General features: G+C 42.2%; 1 protein-coding gene and 1 long non-coding RNA gene across 5 annotated transcripts in view; one reads left to right on the top strand and one right to left on the bottom strand.

Moving 5' to 3' along the window:
• The window catches only part of Edrf1 (erythroid differentiation regulatory factor 1), a 36,872-nt gene extending 21,781 nt beyond the window's left edge, over positions 1 to 15,091 (bottom strand). For 2 of the 4 annotated variants that reach the window (XM_034505648.2, XM_034505656.2), the window contains exons 1-11: positions 14,712 to 14,956; positions 13,521 to 13,729; positions 12,019 to 12,085; positions 11,322 to 11,447; positions 9,058 to 9,182; positions 8,675 to 8,831; positions 5,771 to 5,892; positions 4,924 to 5,035; positions 868 to 1,015; positions 682 to 790; positions 157 to 268 (exon numbers count right to left, since the gene is read on the bottom strand). In XM_034505648.2, coding sequence (XP_034361539.1) covers positions 157 to 268; positions 682 to 790; positions 868 to 1,015; positions 4,924 to 5,035; positions 5,771 to 5,892; positions 8,675 to 8,831; positions 9,058 to 9,182; positions 11,322 to 11,447; positions 12,019 to 12,085; positions 13,521 to 13,729; positions 14,712 to 14,822 — 1,398 coding nt within the window. In that variant the 5' untranslated portion in view covers positions 14,823 to 14,956. Of the gene's footprint in view, positions 1 to 156; positions 269 to 681; positions 791 to 867; positions 1,016 to 4,923; positions 5,036 to 5,770; positions 5,893 to 6,145; positions 6,248 to 8,674; positions 8,832 to 9,057; positions 9,183 to 11,321; positions 11,448 to 12,018; positions 12,086 to 13,520; positions 13,730 to 14,711 lie in introns of all 4 variants that reach the window. The other 2 variants (XM_034505626.1, XM_034505638.2) reach the window with 2 other exon arrangements.
• Positions 14,834 to 26,775, top strand: LOC143434189 (uncharacterized). The gene is made up of 4 exons (XR_013103528.1): positions 14,834 to 14,967; positions 20,948 to 21,348; positions 24,376 to 24,902; positions 25,629 to 26,775. It is a non-coding gene; the product is annotated as an uncharacterized LOC143434189 (long non-coding RNA).
• Positions 26,776 to 27,477: the final 702 nt, after the last annotated feature.

Raw genomic sequence — 27,477 nt, 5'->3', positions numbered from 1 at the left:
AGATTACATGAGTGCTTATCACTGAACAGAGCTGTACTCAGCTACAAGCAGTTAGGGGGGGATACAGTATGGAGAATGGATCTGACCAGGTTCCAATACAACAATGCTCTATTAGTATTCCAGGACTGGCTTACTCATCAGACATGGCAATCTTACTTGAGGATGTCTGCTTTTGTCCAACAACTTAACACAGTTGAGAAGTAATGTTCTAATAGTTCCATAGTGTTTCTTGTTTTGATTTTTCTTCATCATCATGTTACAAGCAACCCTGAAAGAAAAGCATGTTAGTTTCACTACCCACTTAGATTCTCCTGTAGGATACAATGGAGGCTCATCCTGTATCCTTCAAATGGAATAACTGACACAAAGCAGCACCCAATGCTGCATCTCAATCACCCACCATGAGAGGTTACACAGCAAAGCTGAACATTATTTAGTATAAAGTGTCTGTGTATTTCTCTGAGCAACACACTCCAACTGCCAAGCCAGCCCCACTCTGACATAACATAAGCATTTAAAAGCTTTAGATTAGATAGTGGGACTATTTCTTTATCTTAAAAGTTTTGTTTTCAGACAGGGTCTTGCTACGTGGCCCAGGTGGACCTGAACTAGTTATGTTTCTCCCTCAGCTTCCAAAGTGTCACCATACTGTACTGACACCTGAGTTCTGCGAGGACTCACTTGTATAAGAGGATAGCCACTGGCATTGTGAATGGGTTCTGGTACTTGTCTTCAGTTTCTTCACACAGAGTCGTGAGGTCATAGAGCTTCACAATATCACTGCCGCTTGCTGAAAAGAGAGAAACAATTTACCTCATGGTACAGCCCTCACCCAAATCACTACTGTCCATTCCAGCATTAGCTTACCTTTAAAGAGCCAGTAGGTATGCCCTTCTTTGGTACAATTAGATTTAAGAAATGATAAAATATTTTGTGCAATGTCTTTTATAACTTTAGTAGAAAAATTAGAGTTTTCCAAATTGGGGATTTCTTCTGTCTTTATCATTTCGTATTTCTGTAAAGCACAAATGAATGGAGTTTAGGAGATACCGAGGTAACAGCAACTTACTGTTAAAAACCAAATAGGTAAGTCCTAAGTACAAATGTATCTAGCATATAGTTTAAACCGGTGTTTTTCGATCTTTTCCAGTTTCAAATGGCAAAGGGAGCTGAGGGCCTTCCCTTGCCCATAAGGGGATCACTCGTGTCGTTTTCTAGGAGTGATCCCAGAAGATGCACTGTTCCTACCAGAGCACGGACAGACCATTCTTCTCCACCTCATGTTTCCAATTAGGAAGATAAATGAAGGTGGACTTTACCCATCAAGCTTTAAGAAGCGTGCGTGCGCACACACACACTCTCACTCACTCACTCTTCTGGCCCCTTTTCTTTCTGCAGACACATGTATCAGTGGGCCAAGGGAAGAACATCACTCCAGATGTATTCCCTGGACCTGCAGACTTTTCCTTTGCAGGAATGGAGCACAGTGGGTAGAAGTGGCAAGAAGAAGAAAAGTTGTATGGATCCTACTATTGATTTTATATGTATGTATGTATGTATGTATGTATGCATGCATGTATGTGTTTTTTTTTTTTTTTTGTTGTTGTTGTATTGTTTGTATTGCTGGGGATAATGCTAAAAGTCTGTCACCTTAAGCAAGTACTCTGCTAAAACCCAGCCAACTATTACTACCTTTAAGGTAACTCCACATTTTTCCAGTTTGTGTTCTGTGCACATTGCCCTCAACAACTCTTACCTGATTTAAGACTAGACATTCCTAACATCATACAAGGTGTGTCTCATCCTTCTATACTACAGTCCTCAATATGGTTATCTCCTTCTCCAGCATTTCACACTGTGCTATCCCCTTCAATTTCACTTCTGTGCAGGAACTCCAATGTGTGACTTTATATAATAGAGTCTTTGGTGAGGAAACATATCAGCACCTATCCAGATCAAGTGTCAACTTTTTCTCCAGCCCCAGTGTCTTAGTAGGGATTTACTGCTGTGAACAGACACCAGGACCAAGGCAACTCTTAAAAGAACAACATATAATTGGTGCTGGCTTATAGGTTCAGAGGCTCAGTCCGTTATAGGCAGAAACATGGCAAAATCCAGGCAGGCATGGTATGGGAGTAGCTGAGAGTTCTACATCTTCATCTGAAGTCTGCTAGTAGAATATTGATTTCCAGACAGCTAGGATGAGGGTCTTAAAGCTCACACCCACAGTGACACATCTACTTCAACAAGGCCACACCTCTTAATAGTGCCACTCCCTGAGCCAAGAATATTCAAACCATCACATTCCACTCCCTGGCCTCCAAAGGCTTGTTCAAACATAAGAGTCTAAGGGGGCCATACCTAAACATAGCATAATGCAAAATATATTTAGTCCAACTTCAAAGGTCTCCATAGTCTATATCAGTCTCAACAATGCTAAAAGTCCAAATTTGAAAGTCTGAGACTCATCCAATCACTTGACTAATTCCCAAAGCAAGACAGGAAACCAGCTGGGCAAATCCAAACTCTGCATCTCCATGTCTGATGTCAAAGTGGTCTTCACATCTCCAACTCCCTTTTCATCTTTGTTAACTGCAACAAACTTCTTTCTCCTGGGCTGGTTCCACTCCCTGTTAGCAGCTTTCCTCAGCAGGTATGTCACAACTCTGGCATCTCAAACATTTTGGGGCCTCTAAGGCAACTTCAACGTTATATCTTCTTGTTCTATTATCTGGGATCCACACATGATCTTCTGAGCTCCTCCTAAGGGCTGGTGCCACTTCTCCAGTTCTGCCCTCTGTAGAACTCTAAGCTCAGGTTGATCTACTCCATTACCTCTGCTGTTCTTGGTGATCATCCTATGGTACTGGCATGTCCAATACACTGGGGTCTTCTTCTGCAACTAGGCTTCACCAACAGCCTCTCATAGGCTCTCTTCATGGTGCCAAGCCTCAAATCCTTTGCATGACTCCTTCAGTCCTGGGCTGTCAACTACAACCGAGGCTGCACCTTCACCAATGGTCTTCCATGGCCTCTCACAGTGCCAAGCCTCAGCTGTTCTTCATGACCCTTTAATGGCTTAAAACCCAGTTCCACCTGGGTGACTCTTACACATTACCAAGTACAGTTGCAGCATGTGTTGCAACCTTGGCTATCTCTGGAACACAGCTTCTCTGTGCTTTCAGAAAACACTTCCCAGAAGATTTCACCTCAGTGATGCTTCTTAATCACCAATAATTTCATAGCTCCAGTTAAACAGGATCAATTGTCCCAGTAGTCCCTTCTACTTTTCACACTAAAGCCAGAGTCACATGGCCAAAGCTGCCATGTTCTGCTTCTTGCTGAGGATGGAGTGTGGCCTCCCCTTATTCTATTAACAGCATTCTGTTTTCCAACTCCCTTTATGTCTAAGCTTGGCTTTCCTGGAACTTGCTCTGTAGACTGACCATGAATTCAGAGATCTGCATGGCTCTGTCTCCTGTATTGCTGGGATTAAAGGTGTGTACCACCATGCTTGGATCTAAATTTAGCTGGGTAGGATCTCGCCCCCAAATCCTACTCCCTTAATCTGCTATCTCCTAGAACAAAAGATTCAGCTCCATTCCACTTCCTGGTGCCTCTTTAATATTTAAACCATATATTTTATATTTTTCCTAAGCTTGCTACGCTTATTCAAAGTGCTCTTCATGAAACTTAACCAGAGAACAAAGTCTATGCTGGGTGTTTCTGAGAGTTCCTTTGACAATGGAATTAATCTGAGTCTCTTCACCTCACGTAGACTCTTCTGACAAGGGCAAAAGTAGCCACATTCTTCACCAAAATATCACAGAAACAGTCTCTCAGCCACATTAATACCCTAGTCCCTGGTACCAACTGTCTTAGTTAGGATTTTACTGCTGTGAACAGACACCGTGACCAAGGCAACTCTTATAAGGACAACATTTAATTGGTGCTGGCTTACAGGTTCAGAGGTTCAGTCCATTATCATCAAGGCAGAAGAACATGGCAGAATCCAGGCAGGCATGGTGCAGCAGAAGCTGAGCGTTCTACATCTTCATCTGAAGTCCGCTAGCAAAATACTGACTTCCAGGCAGCTAGGAGTAGGGTATTAAGGCCCACATTCACAGTGACACACCTACTTCAATAAGATCACACCTACTCCTTGATCCAAGCACATACAAATCATCACAGCCAGCATCCCTAGCAACTGCATCTTAAGAATACTCATGAGACACTCTTTTTGATTTCCTCATTCTGAAATGAATCAATGCCCCCATCTCAGTGGACTGTATCATTGTCCTAGACCTGGGACTCCCCCTGCTCTTCCTCCATCCCCATCATTAATACTTTCTGCCCTCTGCCTGCTATGAACACCTCACTACAGCTATCTCTTAGGGTCATGGCCTAAGTGGTTTTCAAGCAATGCTCAACATTAGATTGTGTACAAAGCTTCTTGAAAAGAAAGTTGGTTCACTGATCCTAGAACACTGGCATCCAAACACACAGCTGCTTAAAAATCCTTAGGTGATTTTAAGATACAGCCCTGGAATAGACTTGGTGATGGAAAGCACAATCTTGCCAGATTATTACTGTGGCATTTTCTTTAAGCTTTGTATAGATGGAGTAGATGTTTGCAAAACAAAGCAATGTGTCCACTTTGAATTAGTCACCATGGGTGCTTAATAGTAACATTACAGGCTTCAGTGGTATTTATGACCTTCTCAAAAATTTACTTATAATGATAGCCCTTAAAATCTAAAATTCTGCTCTAGCCAACTTAACCATAAAAACACTAAAATTTCAGTTTATTCATACCTATCTTCAGGGCCAAAGACACATTTTCATATGTAAAGCCCTGAAAATTGTGAAGTTTTCTGAACCATTCTACATTTGGAAGATTAGAACCATCACCCCACATCTTACCTGTACAATCCCATTTACATGGAAGCACATCACAAGTTCTGGTACATTGCATATCAAGTTGTCCAACCAATAGTCAATTCCAGTTAACACATTAATTGGTTTGTTGTTATCCCTGAAAATACACATTTCTAGTGTTATTTGGCTAAATTAAAATGTCTCATAATGAATCATCTTAAATAACCTACTCTTTTCTCTAAACAGAGACTGCCATAGATACTTTCTGATCTCAAGACCACCCAGATACACATAGCTCAATAGTTGTGTTATGTCTAAAATCTTTCCAAAAACTTTGCATTTCTAACAGGCATTGCTAAGTTCTCAGTACAAACAGAAGGTGGTATGAAGCTGTGACTGTGCGCTCCTTGCATGCTACTCACACATCTCAAGGAAACACTGGCCACATAAATGATAATGCCCAAGTCAGAACTGATGTTGGTTAATGAACATGGAGCATTAAGAAAATGTTTACAATTACTTAAGGGGAAGCTGGTCAAGCAATTAAACAAACTCTTCTATTTTCAGTAGTTGTAGCCTCAAGCGTAAGATGAGGCCAGTTCCACAGACATATGGTTTGGCCTTTCAATCAGGATCGGAATGAACACCTGTTTACTGGGCTGTTAGCATCTGTTTTCTTTCTTACTGTGGCCATTCTCACTGGCAAGAGGAAGAAGGGGGGAAATAGGGAAAGAGGACAAACGAACAGCCAGAGAAGAGCTAATGAGACATTACACTTTAAAGGAAGCTTATAAAAAAAGAAAGAAAGAAAGAAAGAAAGAAAGAAAGAAAGAAAGAAAGAAAGAAAAAAGAAAAAGAATAAAAAAGCACTAGGGGGCATAAGGTGGTTTACCTGAGACGTAAGCTAACTGCTGGATATCTGCCTCCACCAAATATAGGCATGTTAGAACCAACTAGCATATGGATATCTTCAAAAGTCCACAGAATATTCCGGACGAAATCATTTTTAAGACCCTTTAATTTAAAACAGGAAAGATTTTAACAACAACAACAGATCGACAATTTTCCCCCATGATCCAAAGAAACACCAGGAAAGAAGAAGCAGAGAAAAGGTCAATTCCCGAGAGCTGTAAGACAGAGTGATATTTACAAAGCAATTTTGAAGATCAAGTGGAATTATTCCCTATCAGTTCCAACTAACACTAGTTTTCGAAGGATGAAGTGGACCGGGGACCAGTTGTCCCAGATGGGTACATGGAAAGCATACCTGACTGTTCTCCCCGTCATTGAACAAAGTAGTAAGGTTTTGCTCTTTGGGTGCTGAGGCCACATGCCCCACTATGCATGAGGGCTCAAGAGGCTCCCTGCCCTGTGGAAAGTGCAAGATATGGAGTGACTGTGCTGCCAACATGTCTTACAATTGACCTATGCTTACAGAGCTATCACCCCAACACAAGAACACACACCCCAATCTACCTGCATGAAAGCCAGTACAATGCACGGTGCTCATAACTCATGGAGTGTAGCTTGCTTTAGCTCTGACTTTCCACAGCTGCTGCAAGCCAATCATATGCATATCTCAAATGAGACAGATTTAAAGATCTTTCAAAGAATCAGTTTTCATTTCTTGGTTTTTGGTAAGCTTGATTACCACTCTCTGGAGGCCCAGCATATTTCTACTGAATTGAAACACCTAGCACCTCAGCCACAATTTAAAAAACAACAACCTTCACCTCCAGTCTCCAGTTGAGAATATCCTATGTGAGCTTCACAGAATCCTAAACCCTAGAGACCCAGAGAAAATTTTCCAATTAGTGTGAAAACCCACTGCCTGCCACATACCTGCTTTTGAAGATTAATGTCTATTGACCATCATTCTCACCACTGTCCTAAAAACCAAACAAAACCAAACAACCCCAAATCCAAATGTTTTAAATGGTATTAAATTAGAAAAATCTATCTCCCTCTCTGTATAATCCAATGTCCTCCCATTTTTTTTAATATTAAAACTTTTTCTTTTTTTGAGACAGGGTCTCTTTGTAGTCCCATCCTTTCATTCTTCCCAGAGTCTGGAATACATTAGAAAAATACCCACATTTTTTTGGGTAAGCACAGTATATCACTCAGTTTTGCAGTCATTAGGCAGCTGTCACCAGGAAACATTTTCTAAACTTTTAATACCTTTGGCCTCGAGATGTATACATATACATGCTATTGCTTCCACAAAACTATCTTAGTCTATTGACTTAGAGGAAGACAAAGGCTCCCCTGGAGCTGGAGTTAAAACAGTTGTGAGCTGCCCAACGTGGGTACTGGCATGAAGTGCAGACCCTCCAGAGCCGTGTTAGCTTACCTACCCAGCTACTGTTCTAGCCACAGTAGCCCGAGTTTCAAGAAATCCTCTGGTTACAGATAACCACATGCAACAAAACACATAAAGTAAAGAATACAGAAGGTATGCCTCTACTTCTTCCTGTAACCACTAAGTGACTTGCATACTAAGCACCTCCTTCCTTTTACATTTTCTCTTTGGGAAAAAAAATAAATCAAAACACCTCAAATTCATTTATGTACTTTTATAGAATGTCTTCTCTACTTTAAAACCTCTAAAATTAAAACCAAGTTAGTCATTTTTTTTATAAAGGCAAGTTTAAATGTGTTAATTTTTTTTTACAAGTCTATTATAATGTATAAAGACTGACCCAATCTGGCTGAATCATGTTTAGTACATGAAAATACACAGCAAGACAAAAAAAAAAAAAATTACCAAGTTAAAAGCTTTACTTTTATTTCTTTGGGCTTATTTTGGTGTATTTTCCTAAAAGCAAATGCCACAATTAGCATCTATAGTGTTATTTCATCCTATGAAAGACACAGTAAGTTAAAAACAAGTAACTAGGGGCTGAAGAGATGGCTAAGAACACTGGCTCTCTTCCACAGAGCCTTGGTTCAATTCCCAGGATGAACACGGCAGCTCCCAGTCAGTTAACTCCAGTTCCAGGGGATCCAATACTCTTTTGTGGCCTCTGCAGGCACCAGACACGCACAGGGTACTACTCAGACATGCAGGCAGACACACACCCATATACATAAGATAAAAATAAATAAAATCTCAAAAAACAATATGCAAATAAGAAGCCAAGAAGATGAGACAAATGAGATAACATTCTATTCTTTCTTCACATGAGCTGGAGAGATGGCTGAGCAGTCAGGAACACTTACTGCTACTACTCTAGAGGACCTAGGTTCAATTCCCAGCATCCCACATGGCAGCTCACAACTGCCTGGAACTCTCGTTTCAGGACAGTCTATCATACCAGGCATGCATGTGGTGCACAGGTCTGTGCATGTAGGCAAAATACCCATACAAATAAAATAAATATTGTAAATCTTCATATAATATTAATGTGGGACCAAATCTATTTTCCGGGGGAACATCATCCATTTTAGGCCGAACAATCTAAATTACAGGTACACCTATCACCTCAATGTATGACAGGTACTTAGTACACATCTAGAGTTAGAAATATACTTTACTGTTACATTCAATAGTACTCAATTTTAAGAAAATAAAATCAGTTAAGTAAAATATTTTGTGTTATTAAATTAAAAAAATTAATCTAACAATTCATGTTAACTCCTGGAAATTCTACTTTGGAAAACTAAATGCATTTTTCCCCTAATTCTTAGATGAGGCTAAAAAAATACTCCTCACAACTTCTTCATCACCTGTTTTTTAGAAAGGTTCTGTTTTCCTAAGTGAGTTCACAGAATCAATATCCAAGGACTAACAAACCTGACTGGAAGCACTGGGATCTTCAGAAACTGAAGAAGGCATTTCAAACGGAGCAGGCCAGGAAGCCCCTTCAGACTCATGTGTCTGATCAGAACTAGATGATTCTTGTTGTTCTGCAGGAGATGGGACAGGCTGAGCAGCTCCATCACCATTGATGCTGGACAATCAGAAATGGAGGGGAAAAAAGTGATCACATTTATATTACAGTCTACCCGTTTGTATAAACTAGATTCTATAACCAAGCATACATCTTGTCTATAAGAAACACAACAAAAATAAGTGTTGACAAAATAACTTGAATTCCTAATTTTACTCTATTCAAACTGTTTATAAATTTTCAGACAGATCTGATATTTTTCTTAAAATAAACAGTAGTCAAATACCTGTAGTACAAGAACTTGGAAAGAATAGCCTTCTGATACCAGTGCTCCTTGCTTTTCTTCTTCCTCTGCCACTTCTGATCGATCAGTCTTTGATAGAACTCTTTCAACCATGTCCAATCACCAGTCTGAATAATACGAGACATTACCGAATATGCACACATGTGATGAGTATTGGACAAAGTGTGTTGAAAGCTCAGCCCACAGCCAGTGGTGTTTCTAAGATATGGAGGAACCTCTAGGAGGTAGAGCTTAGTGGAAGGAAGTTAGGTCACTGGAGGTGTGCCCTAGACGGGATACTAGGTTCCTGGTCCCTTCTTTTTCTCTTTGCTTTTTGGTCACCATGAGGGAAGCAGAATCTCACCCTAGCTCAAAGCAGTTGTGCTGTGATAGGGTGGAACTTCTGAACCCACAGCACAACAACCCTCATGTCCTTCCTGTTGCTCTCCTGGGTGTTTTATCACTCTGACAAGACACCAACTCTTACTCATCCAATGCTCTCATCTAAAAGGAGATCTTACATTCCTACAGACTGATTCGTAAGCATGCACTTATGGAACACATTGGTCCTTCTGCAACCAATTCACACCTCTTCTAAGAATCTCCTACCTTTCACTTCTAAGCCAGGCCTGGAGAGGAAATCCTTTCCTATAGTATCTTCCTAGCTGCCTAGGTAGGCCCTCCTTTTATACTTTGTTCAAAGTATCTATGGATGCCTCAACAATCAACCTGAACTAAGGAGCAAGGGCTGTGACTTGTTCACTGTCATACCCCAAGATCTGACAAAGGACACGAACACACACACTACACTGTGTTGTTTTCCAAAGAAAAACTATCTTTCTTATCAATCACCTGTAACTTATTTTTTGTTATCAAACCACTGGAGAAGTTAGGACTGGTGGGCAAGTCTGTCATTCCAGCTACCTAGAGGCTGAAGCCGGTGAATTACAAATTTAAGACCTGGGTGAACTACAAAGCTGAGTTGGAGGCCAGCCTGGGCCAAGACCCTGTCTAGGGAGAGAGGTGTGTGTAGGTATAGCTCAGTGGCAGAACACTTGTCTATCATGCATGAAGTCAGATTCAAACAAAAACAATGCTGTGTAGGAATATTCTTTAAAAGTTAGTATAGATAGGCAGAACCATCAACTACTTGTTAGCAGCCCATGAAAGTAAGCGCAAACATGAAGTAAGCCTAGAGAAGTCAAAACTGTCCTTAACACCTGGAGGAAAACATCTGCTGACCAATGGCTTGAGACACTAGAAATCAACCAATATAATCAGTTATACTCATAGGAATAGTTCTTTAACATTGTTTACATTTTAGCCAGCCATGTTTCTATAATAAACATTAAAATGTTTTTCAAAAATCCAATTAGTTCCTTTATTTCACAGATTTAACAATCCTCTCTTTTAAAAATTGACTTCATCCTTTTTCTTAGTTTTAAAGATCAATAAAAGGGGGTGGGGAGTTGCTGGAGAGATAGCTCAGTGGTTAAGAGTACTGACTGATCTTCCAGACGACCTGGGTTTGGTTCCCAGTACCTATGTAATGTAGGATCCAACACCCTCATCTGGCCTCCCTACGTACTAGGCATGCATGTGGTTCACAGATGTGTACATCATCCACCTAAAATGGTCTTCTCTGTTCTTTTCCTTTAAAAAAAAAATACGGTCTCTCTATATAGCCAGAGCTGTCCTGGAACTCTTTACATAGACTAGGCTGGCCTTGAATGCAGAAATTCACACTTGTTTCTCTCTCCTAATCACCACCAACCATGACCAGATTTTTTCTTTAATAAAGCCTTCCATTATTTTAAATCTTTGATGAAACACTTCAATTTTTTATTGCTAAAGTACTCAGTCACAATTCCATTTTGGCATTAAAAAATTGTATAAGTATGAATATGTATGTATGATGTGTTCTGATGGGCAGGCGAGGTCTGAGGTCAGATGAGGTTGTCAGGTATTCTGCTCTACCACCATCTATCTCGCTGTATCCGAAGCTTGTCTTGTCATTCTCCGCCCGGTTCCTGCCAAGCTAACAAGCCCCAGCAATCCTATCTCCAGCTTCCAACAGCAATGGGGTTACAGGCCTGCATGCCTATGCTCCACTTCTTATACAAGGTCTGGGAATCTGACTCAGGTCCTTATGCTTGCCCGGCAAGTGCTCTTAGCCCTACTTTAGCATTTCCTTAAAACAAAATCATACTTGCATAGCTCCTTAACTATTAAGAAGTGCTTTTCTAAATGATTTTTGCATCAATTACCTGAGATGACCTCATAAAGAGTTCCTGGATATCCAGTTCATCTAATAAGAGGGTCCTTCCTATGCGGTGGACAGCCATGCTTACATGGGACTTGCTGTAGGGAATCTTCAGGAGCTTTTTTATGTTCTTAAAAAAAGTTTAGAAAGGCCCCATTAGTATGACCCAGAATCTTACGGATTTTAATTTCATTCAATTTGAAGCTTAATAAGTCTCATTTCTTTAAACTAGACTTTCCATAAGAATAATCACATGGAGGACAGAACTTTAAACTCTGAGTTATACTATCAATGTAAGTGCACCCAACACTTTTACAAGAGAATTCCTTTTTACAAGAATGAATGGAGACATGCTGATACTAATCAAGGATCAACAGCTACTAGAATATCATTTTTAACTCTCAATTGGTAATATACACAGAATAACTCCCAATATATTATGTTTCAATTATTACTGTTAAAATACAACCAACAATACTCATGTTTTTTATCATTCTCACTATTCTGGAATTATCCCCTCCTCTTAAAGGAGATAAAAAATATTTTTAAAACAAACAAAGGCATTAAATAATCATGTAACTTCGCCTTACTGCATTGCTGATAGCAAGGCTGTAAAACAAAACTTGGTTTAACACCTCCCACACACACACCTGCCGCAGCCCAGCATTGCATATCCCAGAGTCACACTGAGTAACACTTACTTCTGAGTCCGAGACGACATCCACATCGTTTCCTACTGAGTCAATGAAGTCATAGGCCATGCCGAAACTATGGAAGGAAGAGGCCACAGGAGGAAAGCTGAACAGAGTATAAAGTTCACTGCTTCTAGGACATGCACAGCTACATCTTACACTTGGAAATCGAGATGCCCACTGCTATCTGGCTGCCTACTACTCAGTTCTTCTATGTGCACATAAAAGAAGGCACATCTAAAAAAATGCATCTTCAACTTAGTGAAACAGTAAGAACCGTGAAAAGCAGTGTTAGCATAAACCCTTAATCTCTTTGATGTAATCAAGATTTTATTTTACATATGAGAAAAATGAGAAAGATATGATTAACATATATAGACATATGTATATACCCAAATATATAAATAAACATATATAGATATAACATCACTAAAAGAAAAAAATTGTACCTAAAATCAACTCAGCTATAAAGAGAAAATGAAATGAAAAACTGGTAATCACCTAACTCATTTCAAATCACCATATGAAGTTCATCTATGCAATCTATAAGCTTGAAAAGGCAACATTTTCCCATTAGTAGGTGGCAGAGTCAGGACATTTACCTAGGACTGCATGTTGCACATGATTGTATGATTTTCTATCTGCTTTGGGTAACTAGGTTAAGCTTGATTCCGCATGTGTAAACAGTTAATAATGTTTATCTTAAAAGATGTTGTGAAAAATACAAGAGAAAAATCATCTAGCCAAGTGTTTATATAGTCAACAAAACTACTGAAACCAACTCACCACATTTAATATAATTAAGCCATTTTTAAAATAGTAGAAACATATGGTCACTTTCAGACTTTTCACAATACCACAAATGCTACAAACAACCAACTTGTAAACAAAGCTATTTATTACCTCTTGAGGCATCAGGATAACTAGCTCATAGAGTATTAATGCACTTGTGGCTCTTTCTAGGTAGGTTATTTGAAAATGTTTTAAGTCCAATCATTCAAAGGAAGAAAAAGAAAACACAGTTAACAGCCTCCAAGAATATGGACACAGCATAAGTCTCCCATATACTCTCAACTTTAAAAACTACCAGGAGAATTTCCAGTGTGGGTTAAGGGTATAGGTTACAAAGCATGTGGGGTTTTAAACTTCAAGCTTTTTCAGATACTCCATCGTCATCTAATAAACACTCCAAAGGGCAAGCAAGTAGTGGCTTAAGTCTTGCTCCTCACAGGCCACTCTACTTGTACACATCAAAGCATACACAAAAGGCTAAAACAACTGAGTAGCAGTCAACGTGGATACATGTTATAGTGACGTGCTGCAGACCTGGAGAAAGCATGTAACTCTGCTATCTTCTTACTGTACCATGGACTTTGAATGACAACCATATTCTTTGATTTAAAACATCTGAGCAAGTTAACGTGCATTTCAAACTGAACTGCAAAGCAGCTTTAACAGCTTCAAGCTGGGGTTGAGAGGGAGGGAAAGGAACGCCAGTGATTAAAATTTACCTCGAAAACGGCTTGCTTTTCTTACTATTGCCAAGAATGGTAGTTCCTGCTGGTCCTAATTTGGCACTCTCTCGTAACCAGTTGGCAGGTGGGAGTTTCAAGTCTGTTTTCTCTTCGAGACGTGCAAATGCTGTTCGAGGAGGGGCAGAAGAGTACTTCACCACGGCTCGGCTTTTCACTTCACTGCCTCCAAGAAATAAAGCTGACCCCTAATTAACATATGGAATAAAGCTTTGATGAACACTGCCAGGAATGACAATCTCCCCTTCAGAGAAACGAACCAAGAACCCACCAAATCAGGATTTGCAAGGAGCCTCCACTGCGTGTCAGCTCTAACATTTAATAAACAAGCTTAAATTATGCTTACCTACCTGTTTTTCATGAAACTTAAAAAAGAAAAGGATCAATCAAGAAGCGGATAAAGGCCAACCTGCTTTTTAAAAATCTGGGCACAGTAGCTGCAAACACGTAGTACTTCCAGCACTGTGGAGACAGACGGACAAGGGCCAGTGCAAGGTCTAAGGCCAGCCTGACTGGTCTGGATAACCAGTTCTACACCAGCCATGACTCAACCCAGTATGATGAGTCATATAAAATGTTGAATCAAGTGCGCTCAATTGTGTCGTGTTAACTGCACGCAAAATGAGCAAGACGTCTGTACGGTTCGAATGGAATATTTTAATGGAGCAAAAGTCAACTACAAAGTCATTTGTAGGAAGATACTGGCTCGTGTTTATTTTACCAAACATAAAGCGACCGACCTGGAAGCTCATGCTAACACCATTCTAAATGAGCTCCATAGCCTACACTCCAAGCATGCTCAGAGTCTGGACTCACACTACTCGAATCTCCTTCGAGAACCCTTTTAGGCTTTGCAAATTCTCTGTGCCTTTTACGAATCAGCTCAGCTAAGGTTTCGGCGAGGGCCTCCCTGGCACTGTCCCGCTTTCCCCTGCCTTCGGAGGACTGTGGCACACTCTATAGCCCGTCAATTGGCGCCGAGTGGGAAGCCAGGCGTCTCTGCATTGCAAGCAAACACCTGCAGACGCGACGACAAGCACGCCTGGTGACTCATTCTGTACTAGAGGTGCCAAGGAGGCGTGGAAGACAGTTCCAGACGCTCCATGATTGCCCTCCCAGGCCCACAAACCCCGAAATCCCTGCAGGTCGCGCTCCGCCGCCGACTCTCACCTGTGCAGAAGGCTCCTCGGACTCCGTCTGGGATAGGAGGCTGAGCCCTCCTCGGGCGGCCGTCCCTGAAGGAGAAGCCTCGGCTCCTGCTTCCTTGGGGTCCCCCATCATTTCCGACTCTGGGGAGGCGACCAGACGCGCGAGCCCTGGAGTCGGCGACAGGAACGCGGGCCCAGAGTCGCAGGAGAACCTCAGAGCGAGAGACTCGGACGCTCAGCGGCTCGCACTTCCGGCGGCTGACAGGAAGGGAATCTAGGTAACGCGATCAAATCTCGCGAGGTTTGCCCAAAGGTCCAGCTCGTCCTCCGGCTCTAGCTCCTCCTTCGCGGTCGGGGCCGGAGCTGCCGCACGCCCGCTCCTGTCACACCATTGGGGCGGCCACTTCTCGCGAGAGACGACTCCGGGGCTCCTCCCCCTCGCTCGTGGCCGGTCTTTGTTGGCAAACAGTTCTTAGGACTTGAGTCAAAATCAGGGTGGCTGGGTTGGGGAGGCGTCGCCTCGGCTACTCGCGTAATCAGAGCCAGTGGCGTCAACGGGCGGCCGCTCTCTCTCCGTCTTAGCACCTTCAGATCAGTGGGGCTGGAGGGCCAAGAGCCCGCGTTTCTCCCCGAAGCAAGGAGAGAAAAGTCATCAGTCTGTTTAATAGTTTTCGAGGCAGGGTCCCATGCAGCCCGAGCTGGCCTCGAACTCGCTGTGTGGCGGAGGGTGACCTTGAACTTCGTATTCTGCCTCCAGCTCCCTAATGCTGGGGTTTATGCCTGCCTTAGGATGGAAACCAGGGCTTCGTGTAAGCTAGGCAAGCACTCGGAGCTACATTTCCACTCTGCACCTAATAACAGACAAACTGGGCCACATTCCTCATTAAAAATGTTTTTGAGGTAAAAGGTTTTGTTTTATGACGAGGTATTGAGTTTGGGAGGAAATGTTTGTGTGTTTGAGTGTTTTGACTGCGTGTGTGCATGCAGTACCCTCAGAAGCCAGAAGAGGGCGTCAGATCTCCTGGAACTAGAGTTCCAGGCAGTTGGGAATTGTGGGCTGTGGGTGCCCACCTCTGAACGGGATCCTCTGCAAGAGCCCAAAGTGCTCCTAATTGCTGAGCCATCTCTCCAGCCCTGAGGTATTACGTTTTCAGTTTTAAGTGTTTTCAGCCTTTGCAGTTATTTGGCCATGCCAGGTTATAATTTTTCCTTAGGCTCTGAAAACACAGTAACTGCAACTTTGGGAATCCTTGGAGAAAGCAGATGCAGTCTGCAAATTGTTTTCCAGTAAAACAAGACATTTTTTATGAATTAACTTTTTGGTGCATATTTTGCAGATATTTACCTTAAAGCATGTCTTGTGATTTTTTTAAAAAAAAAAAACTATATTTTACAGTTTTTGTTTCTTTTGGGTTTTTTTGTTTTTGTTTTTCCATTTTTGTTATTTTATTACATTAGAGACCAGGAAGCTAATCAGGTAAAAGCTCCTGCCAAACAAACTTGATGTCCCGAGTTCCATGTCATCCCTGGAATCCACTGTAGAAAGAGAGAACTGACTCTGGAAAGCTCCCCTCTGGCCATCACATGTCCTATGGCGTGAACACATGGGCACAGACACAGTAATAATATAGAGATCTGAATAAAACTTATGTAACTAACACAAAAAGATTAAACTTACTTTGAGTACTTAAAAATAAGCCCTGTCCATCCATTAACTCATTTTACAGGAATACTTTTAAAAATCTAAATTGCACATCATAATATGTTAAATGATAATCAAATATTTAAAACGTAATATGGTCCCAATTTAAAAATCCATCAAGTCTCTGGTTGTTTTCGTGTCTCTAAATGAGCAGATATATGTAAGAAAGAAATGATTCTACATTTAATCTTTAACATTTTCCTATTATTCTTTCTTGTTTTATAATTAATTTTATTAATACTTTTACAAATATAAGTTCTGATAATCTTACAGTTTTGTCATTTATTATATAGCAGTGTATCAGTGAGAATTTACTGAGGCAGTGATATTTTTTCTTCAGGACTCAGATATTGCACATTATTTCCTTGACATGTTAACATTTGGACCCTTTTTAATGATGTTTAGTAGGAAAGTGTGCTACTAATATCCTACAAAGAGGCAGAAATGAATGAAGCAGAGCTGAGAACTTGGTATACAGAAAAAGAGGCTGACAACACCTAGGGGCTCATGGGAACTCAGGGCTCAGCCAGGCAGTCAGGCCTCCCAGGACTTTTGGAGGGGGGCCTGGCCAGGGGCTAGGTTTTTGAAAGCCACACACAGGCAGGGACTAATTTAGTTGGGAGAGAAGAGTGATCCCTGAGGCCTGGAGAAGGCAGGCACATCTGGGTTACATAAAGTTTATACATTCCTCCAGCTCTAAGAGCTTTTTCCCCCATAATCAAACACATGCTGTAGGCTTTTAAAAGTTATCATCGCTGCCTCTAATGTAAGTGATTGAAATCCGATGTTGTGAGGGAACAGATCACTCCTCCTGTAATTTAAACCTTAGGACAAGAACACATGCTCTTTTTTGAACTGTGCCATACTTTGCCTGACTTATGCCCCCTAGGGATGGTCTCTGTCCCCGACAGTTGTGTCAGCTTTGGGCTCTTGAGTTTCCTGTCTTAGTGCTTCATGGCCTCTTTGCTTAGGACACACATGTTGAGTGGATGTCTAACTTACTATGTGTTACCTGTTACCGCAGCACCAAGTTACTGGTGCTTTTCTTCTGCTTAGAATACCATTCTCTGCATTACCTGGCTTAGCCCTGCTCATCTTGTAGATTCATCTCAGGTCACTTTAGTAAGTCCTTCCTGACAACCCCCACTTTCTCTTCGCGCGCGCACACACACACACCCACCCTTTGGTCCCTTATGCTTGTATAGCTTTATCCTGTATTTGTCACACACAAGAAAATGACATTTGTATCTGCCTCCCTTTCCGCCTTTGGACTATGTCCTGTCTGATCACCTCGGTTTCACCAACAGCAGGCTCTGTATCTGCCAACAGAGCTGTTTAAGCCCTTAGGCAATGTAGGGGAAATTGAGAGTGCTGTCGGGTTTTTTAAATGCTTTCAAAATGTTGGAAACACAAAAACAATGTTGTTCACTCAAAAATATTTTAATACTTAAAATCCAGACTTAAAATGTCTTACAAATAGCCCCAACGTAGTACAGTGCCAGTGTCATTAATTATTGAGGTTAATATTGATGCATGGTTTGTACCATTCTGAAATGGTTTGTTAGCTAGAGCTTCTTAGTTTGCAAAATTTCCCTCGGCTTGCAGGAGTCTCTCAGGGAAATGCTAGCCAGTAATAAATTGATTTAGTTGCCAGGTGTGGTAATACATGCTTTTAATCCCAGCACTCTGGAAGCAGAGGCAGCCAGACCTCTGAGCTCAATATCAGCCTCAGATATGTAATGATTTCCATGCAAAGATGCACAGTGAGACCCAGTATTTAGTTATTTGTAGCACTCAGTATTTTTATATTGTTTTGGGGGGAAAAACCCAATGTACCTTCAAAAGTGGGATCATTAAACACTAGGTTTTCTTAGATTTTTTTTATGTGTGTTAGTGTTTTATCTGTGTGTGTGTGTGTGTGTGTGTGTGTGTGTGTGTGCACCATGTGTATGTCTGGTGCTCTTAAAGGACAGAAGTGGGTGTCATATCTGCTGGACCTGGGGTTACAGATGGCTGTGGATAGCCATGTGAGTGCTGGGAACTGAACTTAAGTCTGTCTAAAGAGCAACAAATGCTCTTAACCATTGAGCCATCTCTCCAGACCCCCACTGAACATGAAACACTATTCAGATAGTAAAGTAAGTTTGCTACCCAATGTTTTTTAAAAACATTTATTTTATATATTTGAGTACACTGTTGCTGTCTTCAGACACACCAAAAAAAGGCATCAGATCCCATTACAGATGGTTGTGAGTCACCATGTGGTTGCTGGGAATCGAACTCAGGACCTCTGGAAGAACAGTCTTAACCGCTGAGCCATCTCTCCAGTCTCCCAGAGAAGTCTTGTAGCAAAGACAACATTAAATTCTTTTAGAAGTAAACTTTTTGGATTTTCATTGTTTTTATTTTTTAAAAGACTGAATGTTTTTTAAAAACATTTATTTTATATATTTGAGTACACTGTTGCTGTCTTCAGACACACCAAAAAAAGGCATCAGATCCCATTACAGATGGTTGTGAGTCACCATGTGGTTGCTGGGAATCGAACTCAGGACCTCTGGAAGAACAGTCTTAACCGCTGAGCCATCTCTCCAGTCTCCCAGAGAAGTCTTGTAGCAAAGACAACATTAAATTCTTTTAGAAGTAAACTTTTTGGATTTTCATTGTTTTTATTTTTTAAAAGACTGATAGTTTGTTTGTTTGTTTATTTTGGAAGTTAACCTTTTATTCTGATACCTGCTGCTATTTCAATACTCACATCTCAAGGAAGTCACCTCAGTCCTCATTGTTATTGTTATGCTCCAACCTCAGGGAGGCTTCTCAGGACTGCTTTCACTATGTCTTCCTTCTTTCAGTCTGCGGCTCCAGGCTCTTGAGGTTCTCTGTGGTTCTCTCAGTCTCCTCATTAGCGCCCCATCATCAAAATAGGCCCTGTTCCACAGTAACCCTGCGGATCCTAGATCCCTTCAAATTAAAGGTGCGTTGCCATGATGCTACCCATGCCTGCAGGATGCTTTCACTGGAAGAGTTGCCATGAACTGACTCATGCTTGTCCAGTACTTCTTGAAACAGAGTTAGGAATCCTCTATAAAACCTTTATAGAAAGAGAACTGTATGAGGGGGTGGGAGTGGTTGGGGTGCTGCTGGGTCTAATGGGGAAATTCAGTAGGAGGGATGGGAGCAGTTGAGGGTGCTGCTGGGTCTAATGGGGGGAACTCAGTGCACTTGGAGTTGTTCTGCAACTTCTCTAGTGGAGGCTGCTGACTTTCGAGACTTTACACTCAGTAATGTTTCCAAATGTGGGCCTCAGCTTACCTTGGGTCTTACATGTAGCCAACATCACTTTCTGCTTGCCGAACACTGGAAGCCATGAGCTTCTGACTCGTGGCTATGCTCAAAACTGGAAGTTGGATTTAAGATGATCAGAACCCACCTCTTCCTTCTTTAAAGAGAATAGCCTGGCCCAGAAAGACAAACAGAATTGTGTCACTGAAAGACATGCAGTCTTCCCTAGAAGCAAAGCTGGGCGAGTGTTCAGGTCCACTATCAGGTGTCTCTATAAAGGTTGTGCTGCTAATGTAGGCCTGTAGAGTTTCACTGTTTTTGTTGTTTCTTAGGATTTCCCTACACAGCCTATGCTGGCCTAGAACCCATGATGCTCTTGCCTCAGCCTTTCCAGTGCTGGGCCACTATGCTCAGATAGAACCTGAATTTGTTTCATAATAGCTGGCTGAAACAGCAGACTCTTAAGCCACCATCAGTTTTGAAATCAGTGTCTCTGGGTTAGCCCAAGAACTCTACATTTTTAATCAGATTGCTGATTGTAGAACACATTGGCCTATAAACCACAACTTAGGACAGTGACCTCCACAGGCAGTTCCCGGGTTGCAGAAAGAGTCCTGGCATCCTACAAAACGAAGTATACTAAATGTGTGCCCTTCCTTGGGCCCTGGTCAGTGTCGTTTGTACCAGGCAATCTGACTCCATATGCAATGAAAGCAGTGCTTGTTGCTTATGAAGGTTGCTAGGCAAACAATAGGACAGTAAGTCAAAACTAAATTTCAGATGAATATTAGAAACACTTGTAGAGTGAGAATATACCAAATATTTATTGTAAATATACCCCATGCAGCCCTTGAATTCCGCTAGTCCATGTCATCTGTATCCAGTACCTGGCTGCTAGTCCTGAAAGCCTTTGGTCCTTGACAAACACTCCTGCCTTTTGCTTTGTTTTAACAACAACAACAACAAAGATCACATGACCAGCTGTTACATTCATGAGGTTGGGAAGAACAAGGCTTCTCTCGAGGCGGAACATTGGATTTCAGCGACCACTACACCACATGTCACAAACAAAGGCTGTTGGATGGCACTAGCAAGATTAAACAAAATGGCAAAACCAGGCTTTTCAGGACTCTTCTTTGCAGGTGTGTAGTGGGGTAAGGAATGACCTTGAAGCAGCTCCTATTACACACAGAGGTCACAGGTCCTCAGTGACAAACCACTAATGAGAGCTGTCAAGCTTGAGAGTGAGTTACTCTTTTTTTTTTTCCCAGAGTGCTCCACATTTTCTCATCTGGTCAATGACAACACGTAGCTGTCATTAGGAAACTACTTAGAGAAAATTTCCCCAACAGATTTCATCTGTCCGTTCACGATAAAGGTGGTGTTCAAGCAACGACTGCTGCTCAAAAGGATTTCAGCCTGACAGGGAGCGCTTCTGAAGACAGACATCTGACTGGAGGGCTGTCTGAGTGAGTAAAGTACTTACTGTACAAGCGCGAGGACCTGAGTTCAGAGACACAGAGCCCACATAAAAGCCAGGCAGCTGAGCTACTCTGCCTGTTATCCCACTGCATAAGAAGAAGAAATGGAATCCTTTGAGTAAGTTGCCTAGTGAGACTGGGCAAACTGCCAAACTCCCGGGACAGCCAGAGATGCTGAGCCAATATATAAGGTAAAGAACAATCAAAGATGACACATGATTGTCAACCTTCGACATCCACATGTATGCACATACATGTGCACATATATATGCACACATGCATCCACACATATATGAACAGGCACGTATCACACACACACCTGCATAGGCAAAAAAAGAAAGAAAGAGAAAAAAGGATAGAAAAGATGAAGAAAAGCAAGAGTTTCAGACTGCATCCTTAGTGACAGTGGGTGCTCTCAGCACAGAGCAGCTCTGGCTTAGGTAGGTTGGATATTTAAGAGGAGAGGATACACAAGGTCAAGGAGGCAGCGTTGGGAAAAAAAATCTATTCATACTTTATTGTGTCTTTTGATACTACTAGTTGACCAACTCAGGTCACCTAGGTTAATCTTGTCAGCTGTAAACCTACCTGTTTACTTCATATCTGCTTGCAAGATCCTCTCTTCAGAGCCTGCTGGCCAGCAGGTCCATCCTGTTATTCATCCTGGTTTTAAGTTTGTTCTATGACAACAGTCTGGCAGCCTGTCTTCTGGATATATGACAAAACACGTTGTATGTAAAACAAGCGACTCACTTAGTCCTCTGTCCCATGTGACTGATCCATGACAAGGGCTGCTGGCTTCCAAAGGATATGGAAACGTACACAGCCAAACCTCAGTTTAAAAACCTCGTGTGATTTGTGGCCACAACAGAAAGTGCAGACTGATACAGTAAGGCCCGAGGCCATCTAAAGGAGGTCTAATTATCTATTAGATAGATTAAATGGGTCAGCCATCTAAAATCATTTAAAAATAAACAACTGGGCCTGGAGAGATGGGTCACCTGGTGTGTGAACATGAGGACCTAGGTTCCAGTCTCAGTACCCCCATAAAAATTCAAGCTGGGCATGTGCTCACATGGAACCACAGTGTTGTGGAGGGCAAAGACAACAGGATCAAGGGCTTGCTGGCCACCAAGCTAGCTCAGGATTTGATAAAAGATCTTGTATTAAAGGAATAAGGTGGAAAATGACAGAACAGAGCACCCACTGTTCTCTATCTCCTGCATGCATGCACAGACTCACATACTCATGCATACATACATGCATATAATATAGTCAACACATACATACACACACACCACAAATGTTTAATGATGAATGGTTTTAAAAGTTTATAAGCTAATGCTTTTGTAAAGATTATCTATTTTATTTATTTAGATTATTTATTTGACTTATTTGGGATTTTAAAAACATAGTCTCATATAGCCCAGACTGGCCTCAAACTTTCTAGATAGCCAAGGACTACCTTGAATTCCTGACTCCCCTGCATCTGCCTGCCATGTACTGGATTTATAGGCATGTGTCATCATGCCTGGCTTTTAAAAGACTATTTTAGATGCAATTAAATGCTATCTTTAAGTCAAGAACAATTAGCAAGTTAATGAGGTATACTTTGCTTCACACTTTAATTTGACAAGAGTAGACAATTTTGAAGCACAATAAAGGATTGGATGTACAAGTCACTCATGTAATGGCAAGATGGCTTTGGTCACAACTGCCTGATGCCTTATTTATGAACTCATAATTATTTAATTTCTGTTCTGAAATTAATAACATCTAAGCAGAGCATTTGGAAACCTTCTCCCTCCCCCCCCCCCCCCGAATTGGAATGAGTTTGTTTCCTAGACATACATGAACTTGGATTTTTTGGCAAGCTCTCAGCATGGGCTTTCAGAATACAGACAAGTGTTTGTAAGGGCAAGCTGTCTCCACTAGCGCTCTCTCTTTCTGTTTCTGTCCCCCTCCTTCCTTCCCTCCTTCCCTTCTTCCTTCTCCCTCCCTCCCCCTTTCTCTCCCTCTCTGTCTCTGTGTCTCTCTGTGTATCTCTCTGTCTCCGTGTCTCTCTTTGTCTCTGCATCTCTCTCTGTTTCTCAGGGGGTTGGGTGGTTGGGGGTTGGGAGAATGACTGTGTGTACATGAGGATCTCAGAGGAGGAGACTGGGTGTCCTGCTCTGTCATTCTCTGTCTTATTCTCTTGAGAGAGGGTCTCCCAGTGAATCTGGGTTAGGCTGGCATCCAGTAAGCTCAGTAGTCCTTCTTCCTCTGTCCCCAGCGTCATTAGAGCTGCAGGGGTCGGTACAGCCACACCCAGCTAGCTCTGCATGCTTGAGGTTTGAACACTGGTCCTTATGCTCGCACAGCATGGACTTCTACCCATGTAGCCACCCCACACCCAGATACAGCTTCTTACGGGAGGAGTGTAGCTGGTCCTTGCTGCTCTGTGGGTTCTTCTTTTTTCCTAGTCTTTATCCCCCAAGTTTCACCCCTATCACTGGATAGGAGAGAAAGAAGGATCGAGGGGGAAAGAGAGATGGAGATCCCTGAATCCGATTTCTTTCTTCTTGTTTCTTCTTTGTGCATGACTGCTAACAAACCACAACCAAACCCACTGAACGGCAACAACCAACAACCAGCACTTCTCAGGGACTTCTGAAAAGGTCTCAGAATTACAAACATCACACCATTGCAGAAATTATCTGCAGCTGGCAAAGCCACGCCTCTGCTAGAGCACAAGACAAATCATAGTCAGCTGCGGCAGCCCCATATCTCTACACTGGGATTAAGATGAAAACATAAAATATTTCTGTGGTTTTTAAATAAACTGAAATTCCAGAATTCTTACTATAGAGGAGTGTTCTTAGAGTATTTGGGATTTATCCTATAAGCCTAATCAATACGCAAAATGAATCTGGGAATAGTTTCCAAGTTGCTAACATCTGCTCTCTAAGCATATCAGTGGCTGAAGCCCAAAAGCAGCTATTTACACAGCACATAGACAAATGAGGAAAAATTGCCCAGCGCACCACCTGATGAGTGTGCCAGTCAACAATGCTGCAACCCCCACTTTCCCTCCTTCCCAGCTAAGGGTGCGGCTTTCTAGACCCGAATGAATCCTTCAGCTATTAGATATTTACAATGAGGCATTCAACGGGGGCAACAAAATGACCACAGCCTGGGCCTCTAACCTATCATAACATCATCTGATTATCTTCCCTCAGGCACTGAAGAGATGTGGTTCCTGTTCTCAGGGTCACACAGTCACGAGGACCCCACCGACAAGACCCATTGCTTTTGAACGCCATGCAGGATGGCTGCCGCTGCCTGAACTGTGACTGTTATCCACATATGACAGTTTTTTTTACATATTTATTTACATTTTTCTCTCTCTGGGAAATGGAGCCAGAATCCACAGATGTCATTATCCATCTGCACACGTTTGTTTACTACCCAGAAGGCAAGATTGCATTTTAAAGTCTTGGATGGTTATTCTTTCTCATCACAAGTGACTCCAGAAGCTCTGACCATTCACAGTGACCCTGGCTGAAAGCGTCTGTCAAAGCCTTGCTTCCTGGAGTGCTTTGAGATTCTCCTACAAAAGGCATTTTCCAAGCACAGAGTGGAAAAACATCATTTATATTCACTCGTTGCTGTGGCATTTCTCCCTGGAATCTTCCTCTTGTCTGTCAACACTGGGAGAGGGGCACTGACCTCATCTACATTACAAATGGCCTCCTTTTAGCAGGAGGTAGGTAAGATACATGCAACACACACACACAACATGTGCGTGTGCGAGAGAGAGAGAGAGAGAGAGAGAGAGAGAGAGAGAGAGAGAGAGAGACTGAGACTGGCTTTTGTTCTTTACTAGGGGAGTCTCAGGCTTGGCTATCTATTAGCTAGTTGAGCCAAATAGGTATGTGTGTTACAAATGTTCTGGGATGACTTGAGTATTTGAGTATTCAATCAATACAGTATTCTGTAGATTTCGTGGGATGTTCCTAGGGAGGAGGAGCACATCTATGCTGAAGATTTCAAATGTTTGCCTGGTTAGAATTTCCCTGATTATGAATAGTTGAAATATTGCAGTTCCAGAGCCAAATTATCTTGGGTTATCTTTAGTCCATTGTCCATTGCCCAGCTCCATGTCTGACCTAAAATCCTTTTGACGGTCAGGCAAACTACTAGCTTCTACAAAAAAAAAAAAAAAAAAAAAAAAAAAAAATTAAGACTATCACATGACAACATTGAAGTCCTACGGTGGTTTTCCTGCTTTGCTGTGACCTGCTTAGATCATGCTCCTGCCATTAGTTCCTGTAGATGCCTTAATTCACAACTGTCATTTGTTCTGTGATGACAGTAGTTCAGGTAACGGTTTCCACACTGGGACATGTTGTTAGGGCAGCCTGAATCCCTCTTGCTGGGACATGCTCACTCCTATTGGACACAGAATAAACTGGCTCTTTTTCCCTTTCAGGTGAGAGCTGTGTTTCATATGGACACCTGGCTGCAAAAAGCGTATTAGATTTTCTATTTGTCACTGTGACTTACAAGGGAGTCACCAGACATAGAAGAGGACGCCCTAAGGCCTTATTTAGAATGTAACTATTCTGGGTGGCTGCCAGTCTACACTGCTCTACACTCTCCTAGGACTGTGTTCAGAGTAGGGAAATTTCTACCAAGATGGCTCCATGACCCGAACATACTCTTCTTTAAGGAGGTGGAGGCCCTGCTCAGTGTGACTTAAAGGATTAGAGGGATATTCTTTGCCTTATTGTAAGGGGAGGTTACCAACTGGATCAACAGGATCTCCAATCCAAAGGCTTTGGTTCCCATTGGCAATGTTCTAGGCTATGGAGCATCCTGAGGCAGTGCCCAAGGTGGCAATACCAAATGTGGAAGTCTGCATCTATCAATGATATCAGGTGGAGGGCTGGAGGGCTGTCCCAGAGAGGTAGGGGGCTCGAGGGAAGAGAGACCCACCCTGGAGCCCTTCTCCCATACTTCCGCCTGACAGCCTCTTGGTCTGCATATCAGCTTCTGCTTACTTCTCTTTCATCTTAAAATCTTTTTATCACCAAAACGTTTCAAATGTGAACTTCAGTAGAGAAGACAGAAAAGCAGTCCCAATACTTGCACCCCAGTCACCATCATCTGCTTCCTCAGTTATCCACACATGGGCCATCCAGGTCCATGGTCCCGCCTTCCTTCCTCCTCCAGGAGACCACTGAAAGTGGTTCCTCTCTCTTAATTCTGTTTAATTTCATCCTCCCAGATGCATTTCTTCTTGACATGCTTTTCTGTCCTGTCAATCACTGTCATCAGACAGTCTTGGTTTGCCCTAGAAAACCCAGATCTCCAGAGAGCCCTGAGCAGCTTTGAGAGAAGTATTGGGGTTGACTAGAATCATGAGGTATGATGACTTTGATGAATTTAATTCATTTCAGTGATCTCTTCCATCCGGCATACAGCTCTGGGTGGAAGGTTACTATTCAGACATGATTCCTGACCTCTGAGGTCTGTTCAAGGTTCTGGATAAGGGCAATAGCAGGTATCAGGCATGAAAGGCAGAAAAGCAGTTTCTGACAAAGGAAAGGTACAAGGTGTGACAAGCACTACAGTTTGGTTAGGAAGGCTGGTGGGGGAGGGGCTTGGGGGAGAGACTGACAGGCTGGGGGTGGGGTGGTAACAGTGATGTATGGAGGTGGAGTGGCCACAGCGGACAGAGGAGCCATCTAGGTGTCTGGAACACACTGCACAAGGGGCCTGGCAGGAGACAGGTAGTTAGGTTTTCAACCCCACAGTTCTTTCTAGCTTAGTAATGAGATAATTCTTTTTTTTTTTTTAAAGATTTATTTATTTTACTTATATGAGTACACTGTAGCTGTCTTCAGACACACGAGAAGAGTGCATCGGTTCTCATGACAGATGGTTGTGAGCCACCACCATGTGGTTGCTGGGAATTGAACTCAGGACCTCTGGAAGAGCAGTCAGTGCTCTTAACCACTGAGCCATCTCTCCAGCCCGGAGATAATTCTTATTCTTTTACAATCTTCTTTCTTTTTAAAGATGTATTTATTTTTATTTTATGTGTATAGGAGTTTGGCCGGCAGGTATGAATGTGTACCACAGTCTCATACATGGAGACTGGAAGAGGGTGTTGGATCCCTGGGATTAGAGTTACAGACAGTTATGAGCCGCCATGTGAGCATAAGTTTTAGGGTGGATCTTCCCACCTCAAAATATCCAGTCAAGAAAATCCCTTATAGGCATGCCCAGCTGCTTGGGGTTTAGTTGATTCCAGATGTAGTCAAGTTGACAACCAA

The sequence above is a fragment of the Arvicanthis niloticus genome, chromosome 1 (genome assembly GCF_011762505.2).
Source record: "Arvicanthis niloticus isolate mArvNil1 chromosome 1, mArvNil1.pat.X, whole genome shotgun sequence".
Classification (NCBI taxonomy): domain Eukaryota; kingdom Metazoa; phylum Chordata; class Mammalia; order Rodentia; family Muridae; genus Arvicanthis; species Arvicanthis niloticus.
Note: the sequence above shows the minus strand (reverse complement) of the source record. Positions and strands in the feature narration are given on the sequence as shown.